Source organism: Episyrphus balteatus, chromosome 3, assembly GCF_945859705.1.
Source record: "Episyrphus balteatus chromosome 3, idEpiBalt1.1, whole genome shotgun sequence".
Lineage (NCBI taxonomy): Eukaryota > Metazoa > Arthropoda > Insecta > Diptera > Syrphidae > Episyrphus > Episyrphus balteatus.
The window spans coordinates 94,393,842-94,419,527 of NC_079136.1; the positions used below are offsets into that span (position 1 = coordinate 94,393,842).

A 25,686-nucleotide genomic window follows, 5' to 3' on the forward strand; every position below is an offset into this window, starting at 1 on the left:
CTCGAAAAAGAGTGGATCATCATTCATCTCTATCAGTATCTGCCTTACACTAGTTATCCGCCTGTGGGATTCGCAGTATTGACCTCAGAAAACGTCAGAAAGGTTCCCGCATTTGTATTATTCTATTTATGCGACCAACTGAATAATGGTGTACATATGCTTGTACCAAACATTTTTAGGTCTACCTTTCTCATTCGGCATTATCACGAATTCCATTCGTATCGGAAATTTGCTAAGATTCCGGAAAAAATAATCACGAAATCCATTCGTAATGGAAAATTTCATATAAATTGTCACTGCGATCGGATTTTGTGATTGTTTATGCGGGAATAGTAGAAAATTTCCGATACGAATGGAACTCGTGATAAGGCCGGTTGGTTAGTGTTCGTATCGGAATATTGTATCATATTGAATTTTGACAGAGTTGCCAGGGTCTTTCATTTGAACATGGATATTATATTCGCTGTTGAATTTGATATTATTTAAGTCTTAACGATTGACAAAGAACTTTCAACTACATCTTTTTAAGTAGTTGGGTCACCTTGGTGTATGCGTGTTTTTTTTCTGTATTATCTTGAGCCAAAAAACTGAAGCTATTTTGAAGTTATGAGTTCTGTGAGTTTCCGTCCCAGTTTATATTGGTACAAGACCACAACTAATGGTACCTGTTATATGTGATCATAATGAACGTTTCTCTAAAACGGGTCAAATAATTTTGAAAAACATTTTTTTGTGCAGTATACTGTTGCAAGTAAGTTTAAAATTGAAAAAAAAACAGTTATTTTCGAATCATTTATTAACGGTACCTGTCATAAATCCTATTTCTTCATTTCGTAAACGATTCCATTGATTTCAAATAAATTTTTGTATACAAGCAATGAAAAATTAAAAAAAAAAGATTTGAAAAAAATAGCAAAACCCATTATTTAACGAATGAATTTTGATTTTTTAACCGACTTCCAAATGAGGAGGTTCTCAATTTGGCTGTAATTTGTAATGTTTCTTATCTCAGAACTTTGGACTGGGTGGACCAATTTTTATGATTTTTGTATTAGAAAGCTAGTACTTGCAGTATGGTCCCATTTCAATTTGTTCTATTTCCGATTATGGCAACCGTGAGAAAACCGTTATATAAAGTTCGATCAATAAAAGTCGTTTTTTTTTTGATAAAAATGATTATTGATTCACATGATACAGTAAAAAGTTATGAGGAACACCGCAATTCTACTTTCTTCCCGAGACACGTCCGAATAATTGCTACCATTGTGTTTTAAATTTTTTTTTTTTTAATTTTTAATAAAAAGATTTTGTGCCGTCACAAAAAAATCACGAAAACATGCCTTCTTTGGTACGAATTAAACTTACCCCACCCTTAAACAGTTAAAACACAGTTTAAAAATAAAAGATATGACAAAATAAAGACATTATTATTTATCTAACCATCAATCGCACGGTTCATATATTAATTTTTGTTCTTGAAGCTTTCTATAAAAGTGTGGATATTTTTTGATATCTGATTCATTTAAATTTTCCAAATAATAAAATAGTTGAAAAATCTAGCGAAAAATAAGAAAAGCATTTAAAACTGAATAATTTATAAAATTAAAAACACTACCATTTCTAATAGATTGCTTTCAGCTATATTTTTCGAGCGATCTTCCATTCCAATGCAACGAAGACGTTCTTCAGTTTCCGATATAAAAGAAGGTCCCCAATTTTCGTACCGTTTCATGTTTTTCATACGCATTCTGTCAATAAAACTTTTCGACAAAATACGCTTAACTACAGATTTATTTTTTAATGGAGTAGGTTGAAGAATTTTATCTTGCTTAAGCTTTAAAGCCAAACGTAATTTCTTGGCAACATCTTCACGGCGCTTACTTGCGACTGTATCCGAATAAATCGAAGCCTGATTTTGAAGATCGAAAAACTGACAGTATTTATTAAATTCGCCGCTACTCTGCGGTGGCATTATGCGTCGAAAGTCACCCAAATGGCTTTCCTCCCATGCAATCTGTTGGGCCAATGGACTTAATTTTTGATGCTCTTCTTCATGAGATCTGTGGTTCAAGTTAACATAATCCTGAGCTGTTTGGATGAATTTTAAATTAAAATAAAACTTACGATTTATGATGATCACTTTCGGTTTCCTGTTTCTTAAATAGTCGTTTTCTCGCCCGCTTTCGATCTTCTTTCATAATTTGACGCTTATCTACCAACCTCGTCCCAATTAAAGCAAACGTGTCACGAATAAGAGCTTCCTTAACTGCATAATCAACCGATTGATTGGTATGAAAGCTCGGCGAATGATTTACCTCCAAAATGTATGGCTTTAACTTTGAATCCATAAGAATATCAAATCCCAGAATCTCAAAACATGCTTGAATTGTATCGTGCATTGGAAAACAAGCATGATAATTGTGCTTCAGCATTGGCCAAGCACTTAAAATCGTTTTTATTATGATATCATCAATGTCTTGCCAAAGCTTCTTAACATCACAACCCTTTTCTGCCAAAAGCCTATTAATAGTTTTGAAATTTCTCTTACTGCCCATTTCTTCACATTTGGAAAATTCTGTACTATGTTTATTGACTGCATAGTTGGTAAGGTGCATGAATAAATCTGTGACGTTATTAGGACTCGGAGTTCTGTACATATTTGTTGCAAATCTTGCAAGTCCTTCGTTGTAGACGAATATCCGTAATGGATCGACAGATGTTATAAGTGTATAAACTCGAAGATCAAATTTAAATCCATCTATTAGGAGTGGCTAAAATAACATGTTTAACATTTTAAGATGCAGTTTCATATTTTGTTTCAACTATATTATCATGCCTTGTGAATGTAGAGTTGACAAATCATTCTATCGTCGGGATTGATGTTGTTAAGATCATTTGTTAACCAAATTCCACGACCTTGAGCGCAATGATCGGGCTTAAGGATAAAGGTCTTTTGTTTACGTGTTTTACTATATGCAATTGCAGCTCCTAAACTAAAATACATATTCAATCAGTAAATGAAGCCAGAAGAGTTAATTTTGAGTATATATGTATGTGTATACATTAGGGTGGTCCGAATGTTGTTATATTTCGAAATTCCATGAATTAGTTCTAAATAGCGCAAATAAGTTCTCTAATTTTTGTGGATTTTTATTTCAACTGCTTAGGACCAGTTGTACAAACGTGGTTCAGCCTCGTATCAAAAATTTAACCCGCCGATTTCGGCGGATTAGCTGCGAGTCAACTTCGGTTCAAGCATGGATGTAGCAACGTAACCTTACCACCGATTTCAGAAGATAAAAGTTGCTGAACCACGGATTAAATATTTGTACAACTGGTCCTTAGTCTCCAGGTACAATCCGCGAGTCTAATTGATCTATTCAAATCAAAAGAAAATTTCTACATGAAAATATCACGTTAAATGCGGGAGAGGAAGGAAAAAAAATAAAAATCTAACAAAAATAGTATAACTGCATATCTCGAATAAAAACCACCCTAATGGACGTTCATATCTCTTATTGAATAATGTCATAACTCAAAAATCACGCATTTTGAGTTTTTAATGCAGAAGTTATTGGAATAAAGTAATCTTTAATCCTGCAAAAAGACATTTCTTAGCTTTAGAAACTGATGGAGAAATAATTTTATTTTAGAAACTAACGCCCATATTACGATTGTCAAATATCAATTGATAGTTGATAAATCTGTGGCCACAATCAATAACCGCTTAAGTGAGTTAAGACAAAAATTTTTCAATGGTCTTATGATGCTTTCCAATTCAAAGTCTACATATTCATAATTTTTTAAGTATAAAAAAACGATAGATTAAAACCATCTACATCGAGTTAAGAAAAGATTGAATTATTTTTAAAACAAATTAAAAAATGCAGAGCTTTAAAGTAAAACTTAATTTTTGTTTCCTTTTTCGACTTAAGCGGTTATTGGTTGTGGCCACAGAAATACTGAAATTTGATGTTTTAACCCCTTGAAGCCCCATGTGACATTTCTGTAAAAAACGGAAAAATATTTCCCAAAAGCTGTAAAAAAAATATTTTTACTCTTTTGAAGCTTCTTCCATAATCTTTAAGAATTGCTTTATCGAAATAATGAGCCATATTTCTAATAAATAGCACCAATATTTTTAGTTGGCAGTTTATGTTGAAAGTTCGGCTTTTTTTGAAAATAAGCAAATTTGTGTAAAAACTACGAAATCCAGAAAAAATATTTTTCCTGCATTAACTAACGGGGTTTCATTTTTGGATTTTTGAAAAGTACCTAAAAATAAATATTAGGTAGTTTTTTGTTTGAATTTTTGCATTTGTATATAAAAATAAATTATTTAAACTTATTTTTTTACTCCCTTAATATCGAAATAACTAAGTAAATAATGAATTTATTGAATTTTTAAAAAATACGTGTTTCATTATAGGTAAAGCCTGTAACGGTTTAGACCCTTTCCCACCAATGAAGGTGAGAATGTAGTCAACCCTTCCATCCTGTAGGTACAGATCCTACACAAAATTATGGATGGAAGGGTGTCCAGGAAGCAGAGCCAGGTCAGACATGTTTTTTTTTTGCTTTGCTTAGCTCGCCGGATGTGGGGGGGTTCTTTTTGACCCGCTTACCTGGACTACCGCATTGTTATCATGCCTGGTTTATCAATAATTAACATTCTAAATACAAAAAAAAATCTCAAAATTAAAATAATCTAGGACTGAAAAACTATAATTGAACAGACTGACAAAACGGACATTAAAATTAAGCTACGTTATAGAAAAATAAAAAAAAATTAATTATGCCGGAGGTAAACGAAGAATCTCTGCTTTCCAATTAACCTATTAGTTATTTTAATACACGGGCACCATGGTGTAATTGGTATCCTTGAGCACCCTCCCTCTGCCTAACTCATTTTTGAGAAGGCTCCTTGGCTGCCGCATGCTCAGATTTGTGCGACAGCCCCTAAAATAAGACCTCAAGCCTCACCTACGGAGACTCAGTTAATTTTTGGACTCTTATGTCCCATCCGTCACCAGTCGCTCCTCATGAAGTTTAGTATTTCATACTAATATTTTTTCTGAACCAAAATAAAAATAACGAAAACTTGCTCATTTCATTTTCAAAAGAATTAAGATTAATTTATTATTAGTAATTATGTAATAATTATTCATAAAAATAGGATTGTTTATACGAATTTATCAGAATTATTGAAAGAAAATTAAAATTAATGAAATTTAATTATTCAATTACTATGTATTTTAATTTAGCAAATCGTATAGATAAAGTTAAATCTAATATATATTTAAAAAGAAGATTATAAAAGAAAATTCACTCAAACTCAATGTAATTACAAAGATAAAAATAATAAAAAAAAAATTAACAAAACAAAAATCACATACCTGTATCCATTTAGATTGTGCGCACAAGCTGTTTGGATTCAAATAACTGAAAAATTGAGAAAATTAAGAAAATCACCCAAATTTGAGTGAAATCCCTGCACAAGCTTCCACGAATTAGAGAATAAAACAACTTATTTGAAAAAAAAAAAAAAAAAATGTTAAAACTAAAAAAAAATGAAAATATGAAAATATGAAAACGAACACAATTTAACATATATACACAATTAGGATAATCGAAATAATATGAATGAAAAAAAAAATATTAAGAACAGCAAAAAAAGTAACGCCACAATTGTTAAAATTTCTTGAAAATTTCTTGAATTGATATTTTTTTCCTCGAAACTTATTTCAATTCTTGATTCGCACTGGATTAAGAAACGATAAATTTTTTTTTAAGCTTAATAGTTTCGGCTTTTGCTTTTTAAAATATTGAAATCCGTCTGGATCGAGATAGGATTCTTATTATTATATTTTGTCGCAATTAGCAAAACTTTATTCGAGATTGAATGGCATCTTTAAAAGATGTATCTTAGGGGCACAGCACTGTTTGGATAGAATGAATATCACTCTCGTATATTTTTTTAATTCCTTTTTTTTGTTAAACTCCAATATCTAATGTAACCATCAATTTGGTAGATTATATTCGGATTAAAAGTATTTTTCAGGAATTTTTTTTTTTATTTTAAGTTTTCAAATCACAAAATGCTCTAGAATTTTCCAAAAATGTATTACTATTTTTTTTTTTTTCTAGCAAAAGTCTTTTCAGTTTAAAATTTCAAACTCGAATGGAAAATTTTCAAACGAAATTTTCAAATATAATTTTTTGTTGCCTTGACAACTCAAATATTGTTTTCTGAGCTACTCGATTTATTTTTTATTGACCAGCTAAGTTGTTTTGGAGCAAAGTGTTTTTTTTTTTTTAATTTTTTTTTTGTTTTCTATTGCTATATAGGCGACCCTACAAAACATATCAGTCTGAAGAACGTCGGCGTTCAAAGAATGATATGAAAAAGGAGCTAAACCCGAATATCCTTGCAGTGGAAAACACCTAAAACATTGCCAGCTAAATCCTCCAATTCATATAAACTATTACCACGCACTGACTTAACCCTTGCTTTAAGAAATTTTGGACAAAGCTTAGCATTTACCTTCTTAAATGCATCGCTTTGAAAGAAGTTTCGCTTGAAGACAACGTCCCCCACTTTGAACTGCACATCCTTACTACGCGTGTTGTAAGTGCGTTCGTATACTCTATGTGCTTGTGTAAGTGAGTTCTTTAGGTGGGTATGGATCATATTCATCCTTGACGGCAAAGGCAACAGCGAAAACTCCGGATTATTGACGGACTTCAGTGATCTCAGTAGTTTGTAATCGGATCCATGTTCTATTTTGCATTGTCCAAATAATGCCTCATATGGAGACATGTCTATGGCTGAGTGCACCGTCGTTCGGAGAGCACTAGCAATCGAGGGAAGATGTTTATCCCAGTGCCTTTGATCTTTATCTAAATAAGATCGTATTGCACTGAGGATTGAACGATTCACTCTCTCACTAGCATTCGCCTGCGGCGAATACACTGCAGTCCTTACATGCTTTACTCCATATGAAAGCAAAAATTTGGAGAACTCTTTGCTTACAAACTGTTTACCATTATCCGATAGCAAAGACTCTGGCACTCCAAATACCGAGAAAACTTGTTCCTCCAAAAACCTTATGGCATTTTCACTGTTCGCCTGTCGTAAAGGATGAACATGAACGAACTTGGTAAGTTGGTCCAAGCAGACGATGATGTAAGTATTTCCTTTTGTTGACCTTGGGTACGGTCCCAGGAAGTCAATGAAGATATGCTGGTATGGCCTCTCAACTATAAATGCTTTGCCCATTTTCGGCCTTAAAATTGTGTTAGGGGCCTTCGAAACTTTGCACACGTCACAGCTCGCAATAAATGATTTTACTTCTGCCGCCATACTAGGCCAGTAAAATCTATCACGAAGACGGTACAAAGTTTTAGCAACACCACCATGCGCGGCTTTAGGTGGTTCATGAGCAAGAAGGATTAAAGAATTGGTTAATTCCGATGGAACCCATAGCTTCCACACCATGTCATCTTCGACTGGGTTGCCTGTACAGTGTTTAACTTTTTTGTACACAAACCCATCAGATACTTGAAGATCAGGAAGCTGACTTTCATTTTCTCTGACTGTCTCAATCAACTTCACATATTCCTCTGACCTGAAACTCAAGTCATCAAGGTCAATGTGAAGGACAACATGGTGGAGATCTTCTGATAATGAAACATCGCAAAGGGCATCAACAGCGTATACTCGCGATAACGCGTCCGGAACAACGTGCTCAGAACCCTTTCGGTGTTCAATATCAAAATCGAACCCTTGAAGCTTTAAACTCCATCGGGCCAACCTACCATGCAAATCCTTCAGGTTCATCAACCACTTTAAGCTTGCATGGTCAGTCACAACTTTGAAGGGATGCCCTTCCACATAAGGCCGGAATTTCTTAATTCCCAAAACTGCCGCGTAACATTCCTGTTCTGTTACAGAATAATTTCTTTGGGACTTATTTAGCTTATGAGAATAATAATATATAGGCCTTTCTACACCTTCACTGTCCTCCTGGCACAACACACAGCCAACTCCAGTACTGGATGCATCGCAAAGGATTTTGAAAGCTTTGCTATAATCAGGGTTCACTAAAATTGGGGCGGTAGTTAGTGCCTCTTTGAGTTGATTGAAGGCACTAATTGCTTCAGGACCAAACTCGAATTTCGAACCCTTCAACGTGTTGGTAATAGGAGCAGCAATCCCTGAATAATCCTTTACAAATCTCCTATACCAACCCGACAATCCAAGAAACCTTCTAACCTGACGTTTAGTTTTTGGAACCGGGAACTCCATAATAGAAGAAACCTTTTCTGAATTTGTTTTCAGGCAACCCTCCCCAACAACATAGCCAAGATAATTGAGTTCCTTAAAACAGAACTTGGACTTTTCTACGTTAATAGTAAGTCCAGCCTCTGTTAAACGGCCCGCAATTATCTTTAGCATCCGAATATGCTCATCAAATGTGGAAGTCACAATTAGTAGATCATCAACGTACGGAAAAACATTTTCCCTATACTGATGCGGTACAACCTTGTCGATCAACTTACACATACGCTGTGCTGCGTTGCATAAGCCAAAAGGCATGACTTTGAACTGAAGCAAAGGCAACCCCGGAACACTAAATGCTGTCTTCTCCCTTGAACTTTTCTCCAACGGTATCTGCCAGAAGGCGTCTTTCAAATCCACGCTCGAAAAGAAACGTGAATTTGAAAGACGACTTAGCAAACCTTCAATATTCGGAACCGGACCCGCAAATTTCTTCGTGACGGAATTGACTTTCCTGAAGTCTAGGCAGAGTCTATGTTTGCCGTTTGACTTCTTCACTAGAACAACAGGAGAGCTCCAAGCACTGTCGCTTTCCTCAATCACGCCAAGTTGAAACATGCGATCCACCTCCTCATAGAGAAGTTTTTGAACCGCCGGAGAAACGGGATAATGCCGTTGTTTAATTGGTGCAGCATCACCGGTGTCAATATGATGCTCCTCAAGTCCAGTCCGTCCTAGGCCATGTACCGCATAAGATGGAAACAATGCTTTCGCTTCCTCTAATGCTACTAACTGATCTGGTGACAATTCATGAAAATTCGGGTCAGTTGGTTGGGTCTTTGGGATCTGATTTAATTCCGAAATGATTTGTGGAGCGAGATTGAAAAGCTTCCAAAAATCCACCCCAAGGTAGAGTTTCTGTTCCAATGTTGGGACTACGAATAAACGCATTTCTTTTTCTAATCCCTTATAAATGACATTTACTAAAGCAGAGCCTATAATTGCCTGCTTCTGACCACCTGCTGTGTTTACCTCCGACGTGAACTCTTTGTAGGGAATTCCATTTTCCCGAAGGAATTCCAAAGCGCCTTGCCCCAGACAGCTTATGGACGCTCCTGAGTCTAAAAGGCCAAGAACGTTTGTATTGCCTATTTGGATGTTTGCATAAGGCCTGGGGTCGTCGGAACTTAGCAAAGCGGTAGAATCGATGGCTTTATGCATAGCTTTCTTATCTGCAAAACGTTGACGAAGTTTCAGGTTTTTGTCAGAGGTACAAGGTGCGTCTGTCGGATTTGTATCGAAAATACGTGCACGGGCTTTCTCATAATTGAGAAGACGCTCATGAAGGGTCGGCCTTGGTATGTTTTCAATAGGTTTAGATATGGCTGGTTGATGCTGTCTTTCGAGTTTTTTTGTTACGGTTGAATTTGATTGTTTTATATCATCTTTGTTACCTAATGATTCCTGAAAGGATTGTCCGGTCTCTTTGGTTGGGAGCAATGATCCCCGGACAGCATATTGCTCCTTGGTCGGTTTCCCGAACAATTAGGACAGCGAGTTGAAATTGTGTCTGGAAGCCCACAAGTGAAACAGAAAAATGATTGCTGGCTATTGGGACACTGCTTAAATTTGTGACCTGTCGAATTGCAGTTCCAGCATTTTAATGAAGGCAATTCATTAGACGACTTTGAAACTCCGACGGCTTCTAATGACTGTTCGTAAGCAGCATCGGAAATTTCGCAGTCCACCTCATTGACATGTTTGTGAAACTTTTGCTGCCTCTGAAACTGATTTGGATTCGAACTTTCAACATTATATTTTTCAATGTTCCTACATGTATACACCATTTCTGGCAAACTAGCTGTCTTAAATGTCAAGAGCTTACCACCTATTTCAGGGCACACGTTTTTACGGAGTAGAAAAATTAATCTTTCATTACCGCGAGGATTTCGAAGTCTTGAATTTAGTTTCAGTAGATCTGAATAAAAATTGTCAAAAGATTCTCGAGAGCCCTGCCTACGATCATCCATTTTCCTTTCGAGTTCTTCATCGGTTTCCAGACTTCTAAAATGCTCTGTAAGAGCCATTTTAAGCTGCCACCAATCTTCCCTGGGATGTGACTTCTTATGTATCCAAAACCATGTGCTGACTTCACCTTCAATGAAATGATGGAAGTTTCGCACAACATCATCCCATTGAACATCGTAAGATGTACGTAAGTATTCCAATCGGAAAAGGAAATCGTCAACTGTCATGTTGCGATTATCATATTTCACACCCCATTTCTGATAATCGCAACCAGTTGAATTTCGGTTGGGTCTACTAAAATTTGAATTACATTGATAATTTGTTTGATTGTCAAATCTTGATTTTGTATTACCATTATTAATGTGCATGTTTTGAAATTCATAAATATGATCATTATTTGGATCAAAAATGTTTGATTGGTTACATTGTGGGGCATTTATTTGTCTTGGCACAGTTCCGGTTAATGGTCTTTTCGGAAGTGATTCCTGAACCACCTCAACAACTTGGTCCCGAATCTTTTGTCTTTCTTCGGCTAATATTTTGTCTAAGCTTTTCATAATATTTGTATTTTGGGCCTCAATAGCCGATGCAACCGCTTTTTGGACCAAACTGTTTATTGAATTAGTGTTTTGAAAAGGTCTAGGAGGAGCAACATTTTGCTCTGTGTCATGATCTGGTGTTTTTTCTTCTCTCCTATTCGGACATGGAAAAGGCAATATCTCTCTAGTAGCAATAAAAGGATTGGTTGACGAAAAATTAGGCTGCTTCTGCTTTGAAATTCTAGGACCGAAAGACCTAGTGTCATCTAGAACATTTAGAGGTGTAGAATTTAAAATCCTATCCATTCTTAATCCTAAGTCTTTAAAATGATTAAATGGTCCCTTCGACCCACTTGGCTGATCAGACATTTTAATTTTACTTATTAATCGAGCAGACAAAAAAAAAAAAAAAATTCAACAATTATGTTTATATGTTAAATATTTTATATATATACGAATATTAAAGAGTTCAAACATTAATTAAATGGAGCGACTAATGACATTAAGAACCAGAAACCTAGATAAACTGAGCTCCGCTTGTGTATTAAAAGAAGTTTCAGCTAATCAGTTAATTCAGTTCCTGACCTGACACATTTTAGTGTTTGCCAAAGTAAATGAAGCAACAGACAGATAGGTACTGCAATTCCCTATTCCGGACAGCAAATATCGAGCTTTCACCATAAGGATATCAAGCCAAGAACCAAATTAGTTTGAGAAAATTGCAAGTGCATATGCACAGCAGCTGACAAAGAAGAAACAAGACTTCCTCTTTCGGACAGTACATATACACTAACTTGCAAAACCCCAAACTGAAATCGAAAATACCAAGAGCTATTTGATCAGAAAATGTTCCAAAACAAAGACACCTGATATTTTCTTTCCTCTGGACAATCCCCTCTAACTCAGACACCCCGCATCAAACAACGAAATAAACTTCCATTGCTGGACAGAGAATCCTAACCGGAAAGAATTGTCAAAAGTTAACAAAAATTGTTGGTCCACCTCCAAACATATAGATAGAAAGTTACAAATTAAATTAAAAAAATTTTAACCACGAATAAAAAAAAAATGAAGAGTATAAAAAACGAAAACAAATAAAAACCCCAAGAAATTACTGAAGAACAAATAAACAACAAAAAAAATTGAGCAAAAATTATTAAGACTACTATAAAGTACCCTTAACAACAATTGCCCCACGTTCTGGGCGCCATCTGTAACGGTTTAGACCCTTTCCCACCAATGAAGGTGAGAATGTAGTCAACCCTTCCATCCTGTAGGTACAGATCCTACACAAAATTATGGATGGAAGGGTGTCCAGGAAGCAGAGCCAGGTCAGACATGTTTTTTTTTTGCTTTGCTTAGCTCGCCGGATGTGGGGGGGTTCTTTTTGACCCGCTTACCTGGACTACCGCATTGTTATCATGCCTGGTTTATCAATAATTAACATTCTAAATACAAAAAAAAATCTCAAAATTAAAATAATCTAGGACTGAAAAACTATAATTGAACAGACTGACAAAACGGACATTAAAATTAAGCTACGTTATAGAAAAATAAAAAAAAATTAATTATGCCGGAGGTAAACGAAGAATCTCTGCTTTCCAATTAACCTATTAGTTATTTTAATACACGGGCACCATGGTGTAATTGGTATCCTTGAGCACCCTCCCTCTGCCTAACTCATTTTTGAGAAGGCTCCTTGGCTGCCGCATGCTCAGATTTGTGCGACAGCCCCTAAAATAAGACCTCAAGCCTCACCTACGGAGACTCAGTTAATTTTTGGACTCTTATGTCCCATCCGTCACCAGTCGCTCCTCATGAAGTTTAGTATTTCATACTAATATTTTTTCTGAACCAAAATAAAAATAACGAAAACTTGCTCATTTCATTTTCAAAAGAATTAAGATTAATTTATTATTAGTAATTATGTAATAATTATTCATAAAAATAGGATTGTTTATACGAATTTATCAGAATTATTGAAAGAAAATTAAAATTAATGAAATTTAATTATTCAATTACTATGTATTTTAATTTAGCAAATCGTATAGATAAAGTTAAATCTAATATATATTTAAAAAGAAGATTATAAAAGAAAATTCACTCAAACTCAATGTAATTACAAAGATAAAAATAATAAAAAAAAAATTAACAAAACAAAAATCACATACCTGTATCCATTTAGATTGTGCGCACAAGCTGTTTGGATTCAAATAACTGAAAAATTGAGAAAATTAAGAAAATCACCCAAATTTGAGTGAAATCCCTGCACAAGCTTCCACGAATTAGAGAATAAAACAACTTATTTGAAAAAAAAAAAAAAAAAAATGTTAAAACTAAAAAAAAATGAAAATATGAAAATATGAAAACGAACACAATTTAACATATATACACAATTAGGATAATCGAAATAATATGAATGAAAAAAAAATATTAAGAACAGCAAAAAAAGTAACGCCACAATTGTTAAAATTTCTTGAAAATTTCTTGAATTGATATTTTTTTCCTCGAAACTTATTTCAATTCTTGATTCGCACTGGATTAAGAAACGATAAATTTTTTTTTAAGCTTAATAGTTTCGGCTTTTGCTTTTTAAAATATTGAAATCCGTCTGGATCGAGATAGGATTCTTATTATTATATTTTGTCGCAATTAGCAAAACTTTATTCGAGATTGAATGGCATCTTTAAAAGATGTATCTTAGGGGCACAGCACTGTTTGGATAGAATGAATATCACTCTCGTATATTTTTTTAATTCCTTTTTTTTGTTAAACTCCAATATCTAATGTAACCATCAATTTGGTAGATTATATTCGGATTAAAAGTATTTTTCAGGAATTTTTTTTTTTATTTTAAGTTTTCAAATCACAAAATGCTCTAGAATTTTCCAAAAATGTATTACTATTTTTTTTTTTTTCTAGCAAAAGTCTTTTCAGTTTAAAATTTCAAACTCGAATGGAAAATTTTCAAACGAAATTTTCAAATATAATTTTTTGTTGCCTTGACAACTCAAATATTGTTTTCTGAGCTACTCGATTTATTTTTTATTGACCAGCTAAGTTGTTTTGGAGCAAAGTGTTTTTTTTTTTTTAATTTTTTTTTTGTTTTCTATTGCTATATAGGCGACCCTACAAGCCTTATCGATTGACATTATTAATTTAAAAATTTAAGATGTTGGGTTACAAGGGGTTAACATCTAATTTGGACGAAAACTGGTAATTTTTTTTAATGGAATTTTTCAATTACATTTCAAATAATAACGGTTTTCATCATTCTTTGTTTTCATTTTTTTACAAATTACATAATAAGAGATCGAAATTTATTTTTTATCAACTATCAATTGATAGTTGACAATCGTAACAGGAGTGTTACTTTTTACAGTCGTTTCCTGGAAAACCAACTTTTTTTTAATTATATTAGTGTTCAAGTTAATGAGCGATATCGTATCTAGTCCAATCAAATAAGAATGAATCTATGATCACATTTCATTTTTATATCAGAACAAGAGCCTGCGACAGTCAGGCCTTTGTTATTTTATAAAAGCTTAAAGTTTAACTATACATGCCCCAATAAAGGTAAGAACGATCCCTGACTATGAAGTTTGTCAGAGATGTCCTTGGGAAAATATTAAAAGATTTTTCCTAAGCCTGTTGGACAGTTCGATGGTTATTACGCCATGTCACACACATTTATGGTCTGAGAAAACAAATTGACATTATTTTATTATTTAACTAATTTGAGTTGCAATTTTTTAGATCCTTAATACCTTCTACCTATCAAAGCCAATTTGTTCCAAGCTTCATAGTCGGCGATTGTTCTTACCTTTATTAGAGACATACACCAAAAAACTTGCAGTTTTCATAAAATAACAAAGGTCTATTCGTCTGTGTTTAGTATGGAATCAGTTTATTTGATTCCAGATTTCTTTGTTTAATAAGCACTTATTACGTTAAATACTTACTCGGCTGGGAAAATCCATGTCTTTGGAAAAATGTCATAATCATACGGATATAATTTTAACATCCTGTTTAAATTTCGAGAAAGAAGATCTTTTCTACAGATTTCAATCATTCCGGGAAAATGATTGATTTGCTGAAAACGTTTCATATTCTTATACACTTCTACTCCTGGCATCGAATCTGTCCACAAAATATTCCACAATTTCATATCCTTCACAATTTTAAATCCCATTGACTTGGATACATTTGGTATAACAGAATACCTGGTATTAGTAACACAGATACTCTCCTTGGTCCTTAAAATTAATACTAATTTAAATCCTCAAATATGTAGTGTTATTTTTTTTTATAATACCTATTAGCCTTTGAATCTTCATTGCTTTTGAAATACAGCCGATTTTGTCCCCTACTCTCTTTAATAATCTCAGGACACTTAAAATGAAAACAACAGTCGTTCAATGTTATAATTCCATTGCCAAATCCTGATGAATGATGTTCAATTGGTAAAATTTGAAATTTTTGAATGTTCTCATCTTCTGTTTCTTTTCGAATGTCTTGTTGTTTCTTGTCCAATAATGGATCTTGTGCACTTATTTTTCTTATCAACTGAATTCGGCCAGGAAAAGTTTTTTCACTTACACTCATGTTTGATTTGAATATTTTGAAATATTTTAAGGCGTTGAATTTGGCATATATTTATTTCATTGATTGATTTAAGAAAAAAAAAAAATTTACTATACATTTCAAGAGGCAAGAGGTTTTCTTATCAAGGTGTCGCAAGAACATATCACTAGGTGCGTTCCATTGGGAATATTTGTCTTCTGCTTAGTACTTAAAGCGGCTTTGAACTACTTTTTCAATAGAGCAAAAGTAGTTCAAAGTAGGTTTAAGTACTAAACAGTAGATAAAAATGTTCCCAAAGGAATGCAGCTACTAATGGGCTTATGTTAAACATATTTTAAAGCTTCTTGAAGTCATATTTCATAGGTAGTTTTATATGGGGTATTCCATTAGACTCGCGGATTGTGCCGGACGACTAAGCAGTTTAAATAAAAAACCGCAAAAAATAGAGAATTTTTTTCTTCGCTATTTAGTATTAATTAATGTCCATCAACTGTAGAATTTTGAAAAAAAAAAAAAAAAAATATAAGGTCCACAAAACTATAAAACATTATCTGGAATGTTGAATCGGCGTGCTCTCTCGAATAGACAAAATAGGTTTCTTGGACATTTTTGGGTGTGAATTGAATATGGAGGTGCTTTCAAGCTCTAAATTTTGTCGGTTATAATTAAATCACAAGTTTTGAAAATGGTTTAGATCCAAAATTTTCAAAAAAAATACTTTTTTTTATGAAAATGACATCTATAGACTTATATCACTTTTAGACATAATTTATATTTTTAAATGTGGGCGTACACAACGCACCTTTCTAAACTTTCATCTCTTCTACATTGAAATCTAAAAGGTTCTGGGAAATTGAGAAGTTATCAGTATATTTTTAACACGACTGAAAGCCCTTGACTTTTTTCTTCTATTTTTTTTTAAATTTGAAAAAAAAGTTCAACTTTTTGTATGTAAAAGCGTTTTGAATAATTAAGATCAGAAACTTGAATTTTTTGTTCTATGCCAATTAAAATCGTTCAATGAAAGTACTTTTTTTGATTTTTTTAACAAGGCATTTTATGGATCATATTCATCCTTGACGGCAAAGGCAACAGCGAAAACTCCGGATTATTGACGGACTTCAGTGATCTCAGTAGTTTGTAATCGGATCCATGTTCTATTTTGCATTGTCCAAATAATGCCTCATATGGAGACATGTCTATGGCTGAGTGCACCGTCGTTCGGAGAGCACTAGCAATCGAGGGAAGATGTTTATCCCAGTGCCTTTGATCTTTATCTAAATAAGATCGTATTGCACTGAGGATTGAACGATTCACTCTCTCACTAGCATTCGCCTGCGGCGAATACACTGCAGTCCTTACATGCTTTACTCCATATGAAAGCAAAAATTTGGAGAACTCTTTGCTTACAAACTGTTTACCATTATCCGATAGCAAAGACTCTGGCACTCCAAATACCGAGAAAACTTGTTCCTCCAAAAACCTTATGGCATTTTCACTGTTCGCCTGTCGTAAAGGATGAACATGAACGAACTTGGTAAGTTGGTCCAAGCAGACGATGATGTAAGTATTTCCTTTTGTTGACCTTGGGTACGGTCCCAGGAAGTCAATGAAGATATGCTGGTATGGCCTCTCAACTATAAATGCTTTGCCCATTTTCGGCCTTAAAATTGTGTTAGGGGCCTTCGAAACTTTGCACACGTCACAGCTCGCAATAAATGATTTTACTTCTGCCGCCATACTAGGCCAGTAAAATCTATCACGAAGACGGTACAAAGTTTTAGCAACACCACCATGCGCGGCTTTAGGTGGTTCATGAGCAAGAAGGATTAAAGAATTGGTTAATTCCGATGGAACCCATAGCTTCCACACCATGTCATCTTCGACTGGGTTGCCTGTACAGTGTTTAACTTTTTTGTACACAAACCCATCAGATACTTGAAGATCAGGAAGCTGACTTTCATTTTCTCTGACTGTCTCAATCAACTTCACATATTCCTCTGACCTGAAACTCAAGTCATCAAGGTCAATGTGAAGGACAACATGGTGGAGATCTTCTGATAATGAAACATCGCAAAGGGCATCAACAGCGTATACTCGCGATAACGCGTCCGGAACAACGTGCTCAGAACCCTTTCGGTGTTCAATATCAAAATCGAACCCTTGAAGCTTTAAACTCCATCGGGCCAACCTACCATGCAAATCCTTCAGGTTCATCAACCACTTTAAGCTTGCATGGTCAGTCACAACTTTGAAGGGATGCCCTTCCACATAAGGCCGGAATTTCTTAATTCCCAAAACTGCCGCGTAACATTCCTGTTCTGTTACAGAATAATTTCTTTGGGACTTATTTAGCTTATGAGAATAATAATATATAGGCCTTTCTACACCTTCACTGTCCTCCTGGCACAACACACAGCCAACTCCAGTACTGGATGCATCGCAAAGGATTTTGAAAGCTTTGCTATAATCAGGGTTCACTAAAATTGGGGCGGTAGTTAGTGCCTCTTTGAGTTGATTGAAGGCACTAATTGCTTCAGGACCAAACTCGAATTTCGAACCCTTCAACGTGTTGGTAATAGGAGCAGCAATCCCTGAATAATCCTTTACAAATCTCCTATACCAACCCGACAATCCAAGAAACCTTCTAACCTGACGTTTAGTTTTTGGAACCGGGAACTCCATAATAGAAGAAACCTTTTCTGAATTTGTTTTCAGGCAACCCTCCCCAACAACATAGCCAAGATAATTGAGTTCCTTAAAACAGAACTTGGACTTTTCTACGTTAATAGTAAGTCCAGCCTCTGTTAAACGGCCCGCAATTATCTTTAGCATCCGAATATGCTCATCAAATGTGGAAGTCACAATTAGTAGATCATCAACGTACGGAAAAACATTTTCCCTATACTGATGCGGTACAACCTTGTCGATCAACTTACACATACGCTGTGCTGCGTTGCATAAGCCAAAAGGCATGACTTTGAACTGAAGCAAAGGCAACCCCGGAACACTAAATGCTGTCTTCTCCCTTGAACTTTTCTCCAACGGTATCTGCCAGAAGGCGTCTTTCAAATCCACGCTCGAAAAGAAACGTGAATTTGAAAGACGACTTAGCAAACCTTCAATATTCGGAACCGGACCCGCAAATTTCTTCGTGACGGAATTGACTTTCCTGAAGTCTAGGCAGAGTCTATGTTTGCCGTTTGACTTCTTCACTAGAACAACAGGAGAGCTCCAAGCACTGTCGCTTTCCTCAATCACGCCAAGTTGAAACATGCGATCCACCTCCTCATAGAGAAGTTTTTGAACCGCCGGAGAAACGGGATAATGCCGTTGTTTAATTGGTGCAGCATCACCGGTGTCAATATGATGCTCCTCAAGTCCAGTCCGTCCTAGGCCATGTACCGCATAAGATGGAAACAATGCTTTCGCTTCCTCTAATGCTACTAACTGATCTGGTGACAATTCATGAAAATTCGGGTCAGTTGGTTGGGTCTTTGGGATCTGATTTAATTCCGAAATGATTTGTGGAGCGAGATTGAAAAGCTTCCAAAAATCCACCCCAAGGTAGAGTTTCTGTTCCAATGTTGGGACTACGAATAAACGCATTTCTTTTTCTAATCCCTTATAAATGACATTTACTAAAGCAGAGCCTATAATTGCCTGCTTCTGACCACCTGCTGTGTTTACCTCCGACGTGAACTCTTTGTAGGGAATTCCATTTTCCCGAAGGAATTCCAAAGCGCCTTGCCCCAGACAGCTTATGGACGCTCCTGAGTCTAAAAGGCCAAGAACGTTTGTATTGCCTATTTGGATGTTTGCATAAGGCCTGGGGTCGTCGGAACTTAGCAAAGCGGTAGAATCGATGGCTTTATGCATAGCTTTCTTATCTGCAAAACGTTGACGAAGTTTCAGGTTTTTGTCAGAGGTACAAGGTGCGTCTGTCGGATTTGTATCGAAAATACGTGCACGGGCTTTCTCATAATTGAGAAGACGCTCATGAAGGGTCGGCCTTGGTATGTTTTCAATAGGTTTAGATATGGCTGGTTGATGCTGTCTTTCGAGTTTTTTTGTTACGGTTGAATTTGATTGTTTTATATCATCTTTGTTACCTAATGATTCCTGAAAGGATTGTCCGGTCTCTTTGGTTGGGAGCAATGATCCCCGGACAGCATATTGCTCCTTGGTCGGTTTCCCGAACAATTAGGACAGCGAGTTGAAATTGTGTCTGGAAGCCCACAAGTGAAACAGAAAAATGATTGCTGGCTATTGGGACACTGCTTAAATTTGTGACCTGTCGAATTGCAGTTCCAGCATTTTAATGAAGGCAATTCATTAGACGACTTTGAAACTCCGACGGCTTCTAATGACTGTTCGTAAGCAGCATCGGAAATTTCGCAGTCCACCTCATTGACATGTTTGTGAAACTTTTGCTGCCTCTGAAACTGATTTGGATTCGAACTTTCAACATTATATTTTTCAATGTTCCTACATGTATACACCATTTCTGGCAAACTAGCTGTCTTAAATGTCAAGAGCTTACCACCTATTTCAGGGCACACGTTTTTACGGAGTAGAAAAATTAATCTTTCATTACCGCGAGGATTTCGAAGTCTTGAATTTAGTTTCAGTAGATCTGAATAAAAATTGTCAAAAGATTCTCGAGAGCCCTGCCTACGATCATCCATTTTCCTTTCGAGTTCTTCATCGGTTTCCAGACTTCTAAAATGCTCTGTAAGAGCCATTTTAAGCTGCCACCAATCTTCCCTGGGATGTGACTTCTTATGTATCCAAAACCATGTGCTGACTTCACCTTCAATGAAATGATGGAAGTTTCGCACAACATCATCCCATTGAACATCGTAAGATGTACGTAAGTATTCCAATCGGAAAAGGAAATCGTCAACTGTCATGTTGCGATTATCATATTTCACACCCCATTTCTGATAATCGCAACCAGTTGAATTTCGGTTGGGTCTACTAAAATTTGAATTACATTGATAATTTGTTTGATTGTCAAATCTTGATTTTGTATTACCATTATTAATGTGCATGTTTTGAAATTCATAAATATGATCATTATTTGGATCAAAAATGTTTGATTGGTTACATTGTGGGGCATTTATTTGTCTTGGCACAGTTCCGGTTAATGGTCTTTTCGGAAGTGATTCCTGAACCACCTCAACAACTTGGTCCCGAATCTTTTGTCTTTCTTCGGCTAATATTTTGTCTAAGCTTTTCATAATATTTGTATTTTGGGCCTCAATAGCCGATGCAACCGCTTTTTGGACCAAACTGTTTATTGAATTAGTGTTTTGAAAAGGTCTAGGAGGAGCAACATTTTGCTCTGTGTCATGATCTGGTGTTTTTTCTTCTCTCCTATTCGGACATGGAAAAGGCAATATCTCTCTAGTAGCAATAAAAGGATTGGTTGACGAAAAATTAGGCTGCTTCTGCTTTGAAATTCTAGGACCGAAAGACCTAGTGTCATCTAGAACATTTAGAGGTGTAGAATTTAAAATCCTATCCATTCTTAATCCTAAGTCTTTAAAATGATTAAATGGTCCCTTCGACCCACTTGGCTGATCAGACATTTTAATTTTACTTATTAATCGAGCAGACAAAAAAAAAAAAAAAATTCAACAATTATGTTTATATGTTAAATATTTTATATATATACGAATATTAAAGAGTTCAAACATTAATTAAATGGAGCGACTAATGACATTAAGAACCAGAAACCTAGATAAACTGAGCTCCGCTTGTGTATTAAAAGAAGTTTCAGCTAATCAGTTAATTCAGTTCCTGACCTGACACATTTTAGTGTTTGCCAAAGTAAATGAAGCAACAGACAGATAGGTACTGCAATTCCCTATTCCGGACAGCAAATATCGAGCTTTCACCATAAGGATATCAAGCCAAGAACCAAATTAGTTTGAGAAAATTGCAAGTGCATATGCACAGCAGCTGACAAAGAAGAAACAAGACTTCCTCTTTCGGACAGTACATATACACTAACTTGCAAAACCCCAAACTGAAATCGAAAATACCAAGAGCTATTTGATCAGAAAATGTTCCAAAACAAAGACACCTGATATTTTCTTTCCTCTGGACAATCCCCTCTAACTCAGACACCCCGCATCAAACAACGAAATAAACTTCCATTGCTGGACAGAGAATCCTAACCGGAAAGAATTGTCAAAAGTTAACAAAAATTGTTGGTCCACCTCCAAACATATAGATAGAAAGTTACAAATTAAATTAAAAAAATTTTAACCACGAATAAAAAAAAAATGAAGAGTATAAAAAACGAAAACAAATAAAAACCCCAAGAAATTACTGAAGAACAAATAAACAACAAAAAAAATTGAGCAAAAATTATTAAGACTACTATAAAGTACCCTTAACAACAATTGCCCCACGTTCTGGGCGCCATCTGTAACGGTTTAGACCCTTTCCCACCAATGAAGGTGAGAATGTAGTCAACCCTTCCATCCTGTAGGTACAGATCCTACACAAAATTATGGATGGAAGGGTGTCCAGGAAGCAGAGCCAGGTCAGACATGTTTTTTTTTTGCTTTGCTTAGCTCGCCGGATGTGGGGGGGTTCTTTTTGACCCGCTTACCTGGACTACCGCATTGTTATCATGCCTGGTTTATCAATAATTAACATTCTAAATACAAAAAAAAATCTCAAAATTAAAATAATCTAGGACTGAAAAACTATAATTGAACAGACTGACAAAACGGACATTAAAATTAAGCTACGTTATAGAAAAATAAAAAAAAATTAATTATGCCGGAGGTAAACGAAGAATCTCTGCTTTCCAATTAACCTATTAGTTATTTTAATACACGGGCACCATGGTGTAATTGGTATCCTTGAGCACCCTCCCTCTGCCTAACTCATTTTTGAGAAGGCTCCTTGGCTGCCGCATGCTCAGATTTGTGCGACAGCCCCTAAAATAAGACCTCAAGCCTCACCTACGGAGACTCAGTTAATTTTTGGACTCTTATGTCCCATCCGTCACCAGTCGCTCCTCATGAAGTTTAGTATTTCATACTAATATTTTTTCTGAACCAAAATAAAAATAACGAAAACTTGCTCATTTCATTTTCAAAAGAATTAAGATTAATTTATTATTAGTAATTATGTAATAATTATTCATAAAAATAGGATTGTTTATACGAATTTATCAGAATTATTGAAAGAAAATTAAAATTAATGAAATTTAATTATTCAATTACTATGTATTTTAATTTAGCAAATCGTATAGATAAAGTTAAATCTAATATATATTTAAAAAGAAGATTATAAAAGAAAATTCACTCAAACTCAATGTAATTACAAAGATAAAAATAATAAAAAAAAAATTAACAAAACAAAAATCACATACCTGTATCCATTTAGATTGTGCGCACAAGCTGTTTGGATTCAAATAACTGAAAAATTGAGAAAATTAAGAAAATCACCCAAATTTGAGTGAAATCCCTGCACAAGCTTCCACGAATTAGAGAATAAAACAACTTATTTGAAAAAAAAAAAAAAAAAAATGTTAAAACTAAAAAAAAATGAAAATATGAAAATATGAAAACGAACACAATTTAACATATATACACAATTAGGATAATCGAAATAATATGAATGAAAAAAAAAATATTAAGAACAGCAAAAAAAGTAACGCCACAATTGTTAAAATTTCTTGAAAATTTCTTGAATTGATATTTTTTTCCTCGAAACTTATTTCAATTCTTGATTCGCACTGGATTAAGAAACGATAAATTTTTTTTTAAGCTTAATAGTTTCGGCTTTTGCTTTTTAAAATATTGAAATCCGTCTGGATCGAGATAGGATTCTTATTATTATATTTTGTCGCAATTAGCAAAACTTTATTCGAGATTGAATGGCATCTTTAAAAGATGTATCTTAGGGGCACAGCACTGTTTGGATAGAATGAATATCACTCTCGTATATTTTTTTAATTCCTTTTTTTTGTTAAACTCCAATATCTAATGTAACCATCAATTTGGTAGATTATATTCGGATTAAAAGTATTTTTCAGGAATTTTTTTTTTTATTTTAAGTTTTCAAATCACAAAATGCTCTAGAATTTTCCAAAAATGTATTACTATTTTTTTTTTTTTCTAGCAAAAGTCTTTTCAGTTTAAAATTTCAAACTCGAATGGAAAATTTTCAAACGAAATTTTCAAATATAATTTTTTGTTGCCTTGACAACTCAAATATTGTTTTCTGAGCTACTCGATTTATTTTTTATTGACCAGCTAAGTTGTTTTGGAGCAAAGTGTTTTTTTTTTTTTAATTTTTTTTTTGTTTTCTATTGCTATATAGGCGACCCTACAAGCCTTATCGATTGACATTATTAATTTAAAAATTTAAGATGTTGGGTTACAAGGGGTTAACATCTAATTTGGACGAAAACTGGTAATTTTTTTTAATGGAATTTTTCAATTACATTTCAAATAATAACGGTTTTCATCATTCTTTGTTTTCATTTTTTTACAAATTACATAATAAGAGATCGAAATTTATTTTTTATCAACTATCAATTGATAGTTGACAATCGTAACAGGAGTGTTACTTTTTACAGTCGTTTCCTGGAAAACCAACTTTTTTTTAATTATATTAGTGTTCAAGTTAATGAGCGATATCGTATCTAGTCCAATCAAATAAGAATGAATCTATGATCACATTTCATTTTTATATCAGAACAAGAGCCTGCGACAGTCAGGCCTTTGTTATTTTATAAAAGCTTAAAGTTTAACTATACATGCCCCAATAAAGGTAAGAACGATCCCTGACTATGAAGTTTGTCAGAGATGTCCTTGGGAAAATATTAAAAGATTTTTCCTAAGCCTGTTGGACAGTTCGATGGTTATTACGCCATGTCACACACATTTATGGTCTGAGAAAACAAATTGACATTATTTTATTATTTAACTAATTTGAGTTGCAATTTTTTAGATCCTTAATACCTTCTACCTATCAAAGCCAATTTGTTCCAAGCTTCATAGTCGGCGATTGTTCTTACCTTTATTAGAGACATACACCAAAAAACTTGCAGTTTTCATAAAATAACAAAGGTCTATTCGTCTGTGTTTAGTATGGAATCAGTTTATTTGATTCCAGATTTCTTTGTTTAATAAGCACTTATTACGTTAAATACTTACTCGGCTGGGAAAATCCATGTCTTTGGAAAAATGTCATAATCATACGGATATAATTTTAACATCCTGTTTAAATTTCGAGAAAGAAGATCTTTTCTACAGATTTCAATCATTCCGGGAAAATGATTGATTTGCTGAAAACGTTTCATATTCTTATACACTTCTACTCCTGGCATCGAATCTGTCCACAAAATATTCCACAATTTCATATCCTTCACAATTTTAAATCCCATTGACTTGGATACATTTGGTATAACAGAATACCTGGTATTAGTAACACAGATACTCTCCTTGGTCCTTAAAATTAATACTAATTTAAATCCTCAAATATGTAGTGTTATTTTTTTTTATAATACCTATTAGCCTTTGAATCTTCATTGCTTTTGAAATACAGCCGATTTTGTCCCCTACTCTCTTTAATAATCTCAGGACACTTAAAATGAAAACAACAGTCGTTCAATGTTATAATTCCATTGCCAAATCCTGATGAATGATGTTCAATTGGTAAAATTTGAAATTTTTGAATGTTCTCATCTTCTGTTTCTTTTCGAATGTCTTGTTGTTTCTTGTCCAATAATGGATCTTGTGCACTTATTTTTCTTATCAACTGAATTCGGCCAGGAAAAGTTTTTTCACTTACACTCATGTTTGATTTGAATATTTTGAAATATTTTAAGGCGTTGAATTTGGCATATATTTATTTCATTGATTGATTTAAGAAAAAAAAAAAATTTACTATACATTTCAAGAGGCAAGAGGTTTTCTTATCAAGGTGTCGCAAGAACATATCACTAGGTGCGTTCCATTGGGAATATTTGTCTTCTGCTTAGTACTTAAAGCGGCTTTGAACTACTTTTTCAATAGAGCAAAAGTAGTTCAAAGTAGGTTTAAGTACTAAACAGTAGATAAAAATGTTCCCAAAGGAATGCAGCTACTAATGGGCTTATGTTAAACATATTTTAAAGCTTCTTGAAGTCATATTTCATAGGTAGTTTTATATGGGGTATTCCATTAGACTCGCGGATTGTGCCGGACGACTAAGCAGTTTAAATAAAAAACCGCAAAAAAT

At 34.4% G+C, this 25,686-nt stretch overlaps 2 protein-coding genes across 4 annotated transcripts; both read right to left on the bottom strand.

The window, feature by feature from the left end:
* Window positions 1–778: 778 nt before the first annotated feature.
* On the bottom strand, window positions 779–15,525 carry LOC129913581 (tubulin polyglutamylase TTLL13). Of its 3 annotated transcripts, XM_055992334.1 has the most exons (7): window positions 15,164–15,525; window positions 14,811–15,104; window positions 2,837–2,993; window positions 2,125–2,771; window positions 1,616–2,060; window positions 1,441–1,556; window positions 779–1,371 (listed from the first exon to the last, which is right to left on the bottom strand). In XM_055992334.1, exons 1-6 carry the CDS (start codon window positions 15,451–15,453, stop codon window positions 1,443–1,445), a joined length of 1,947 nt encoding a protein of 648 aa, XP_055848309.1. In that variant the 5' UTR covers window positions 15,454–15,525; the 3' UTR covers window positions 779–1,371; window positions 1,441–1,442. The 3 variants fall into 3 exon arrangements, with proteins under 3 accessions (XP_055848309.1, XP_055848308.1, XP_055848310.1); XM_055992333.1 differs by lacking the exon at window positions 779–1,371 and having other exon boundaries at window positions 1,392–1,556; XM_055992335.1 differs by lacking the exon at window positions 779–1,371 and having other exon boundaries at window positions 1,392–1,556; window positions 14,811–15,117; window positions 15,164–15,294.
* Window positions 15,526–24,209: 8,684 nt separating this feature from the next.
* On the bottom strand, window positions 24,210–25,341 carry LOC129913801 (tubulin polyglutamylase TTLL13-like). Its single transcript, XM_055992664.1, has 2 exons — window positions 24,974–25,341; window positions 24,210–24,914 (listed from the first exon to the last, which is right to left on the bottom strand). The coding sequence occupies exons 1-2, from the start codon at window positions 25,261–25,263 to the stop codon at window positions 24,617–24,619; spliced, it is 588 nt and encodes a 195-aa protein (XP_055848639.1). The 5' UTR covers window positions 25,264–25,341; the 3' UTR covers window positions 24,210–24,616.
* Between the last annotated feature and the right edge of the window lie 345 nt (window positions 25,342–25,686).

What these genes read in the sequence shown, in the direction of transcription:
- LOC129913581 (XM_055992334.1), bottom strand. Translation starts at nt 15,453, where the DNA reads ATGAGTGTAAGTGAAAAAACTTTTCCTGGCCGAATTCAGTTGATAAGA. An exon ending in GAAGATTCAAAGGCTAATAG is followed by an intron (nt 15,105 to 15,163) that starts GTATTATAAAAA and finishes ATTAATTTTAAG; the next exon opens with GACCAAGGAGAGTATCTGTG. An exon ending in GAAAGTGATCATCATAAATC is followed by an intron (nt 2,061 to 2,124) that starts GTAAGTTTTATT and finishes CTTGAACCACAG; the next exon opens with ATCTCATGAAGAAGAGCATC.
- LOC129913801 (XM_055992664.1), bottom strand. Translation starts at nt 25,263, where the DNA reads ATGAGTGTAAGTGAAAAAACTTTTCCTGGCCGAATTCAGTTGATAAGA. An exon ending in GAAGATTCAAAGGCTAATAG is followed by an intron (nt 24,915 to 24,973) that starts GTATTATAAAAA and finishes ATTAATTTTAAG; the next exon opens with GACCAAGGAGAGTATCTGTG.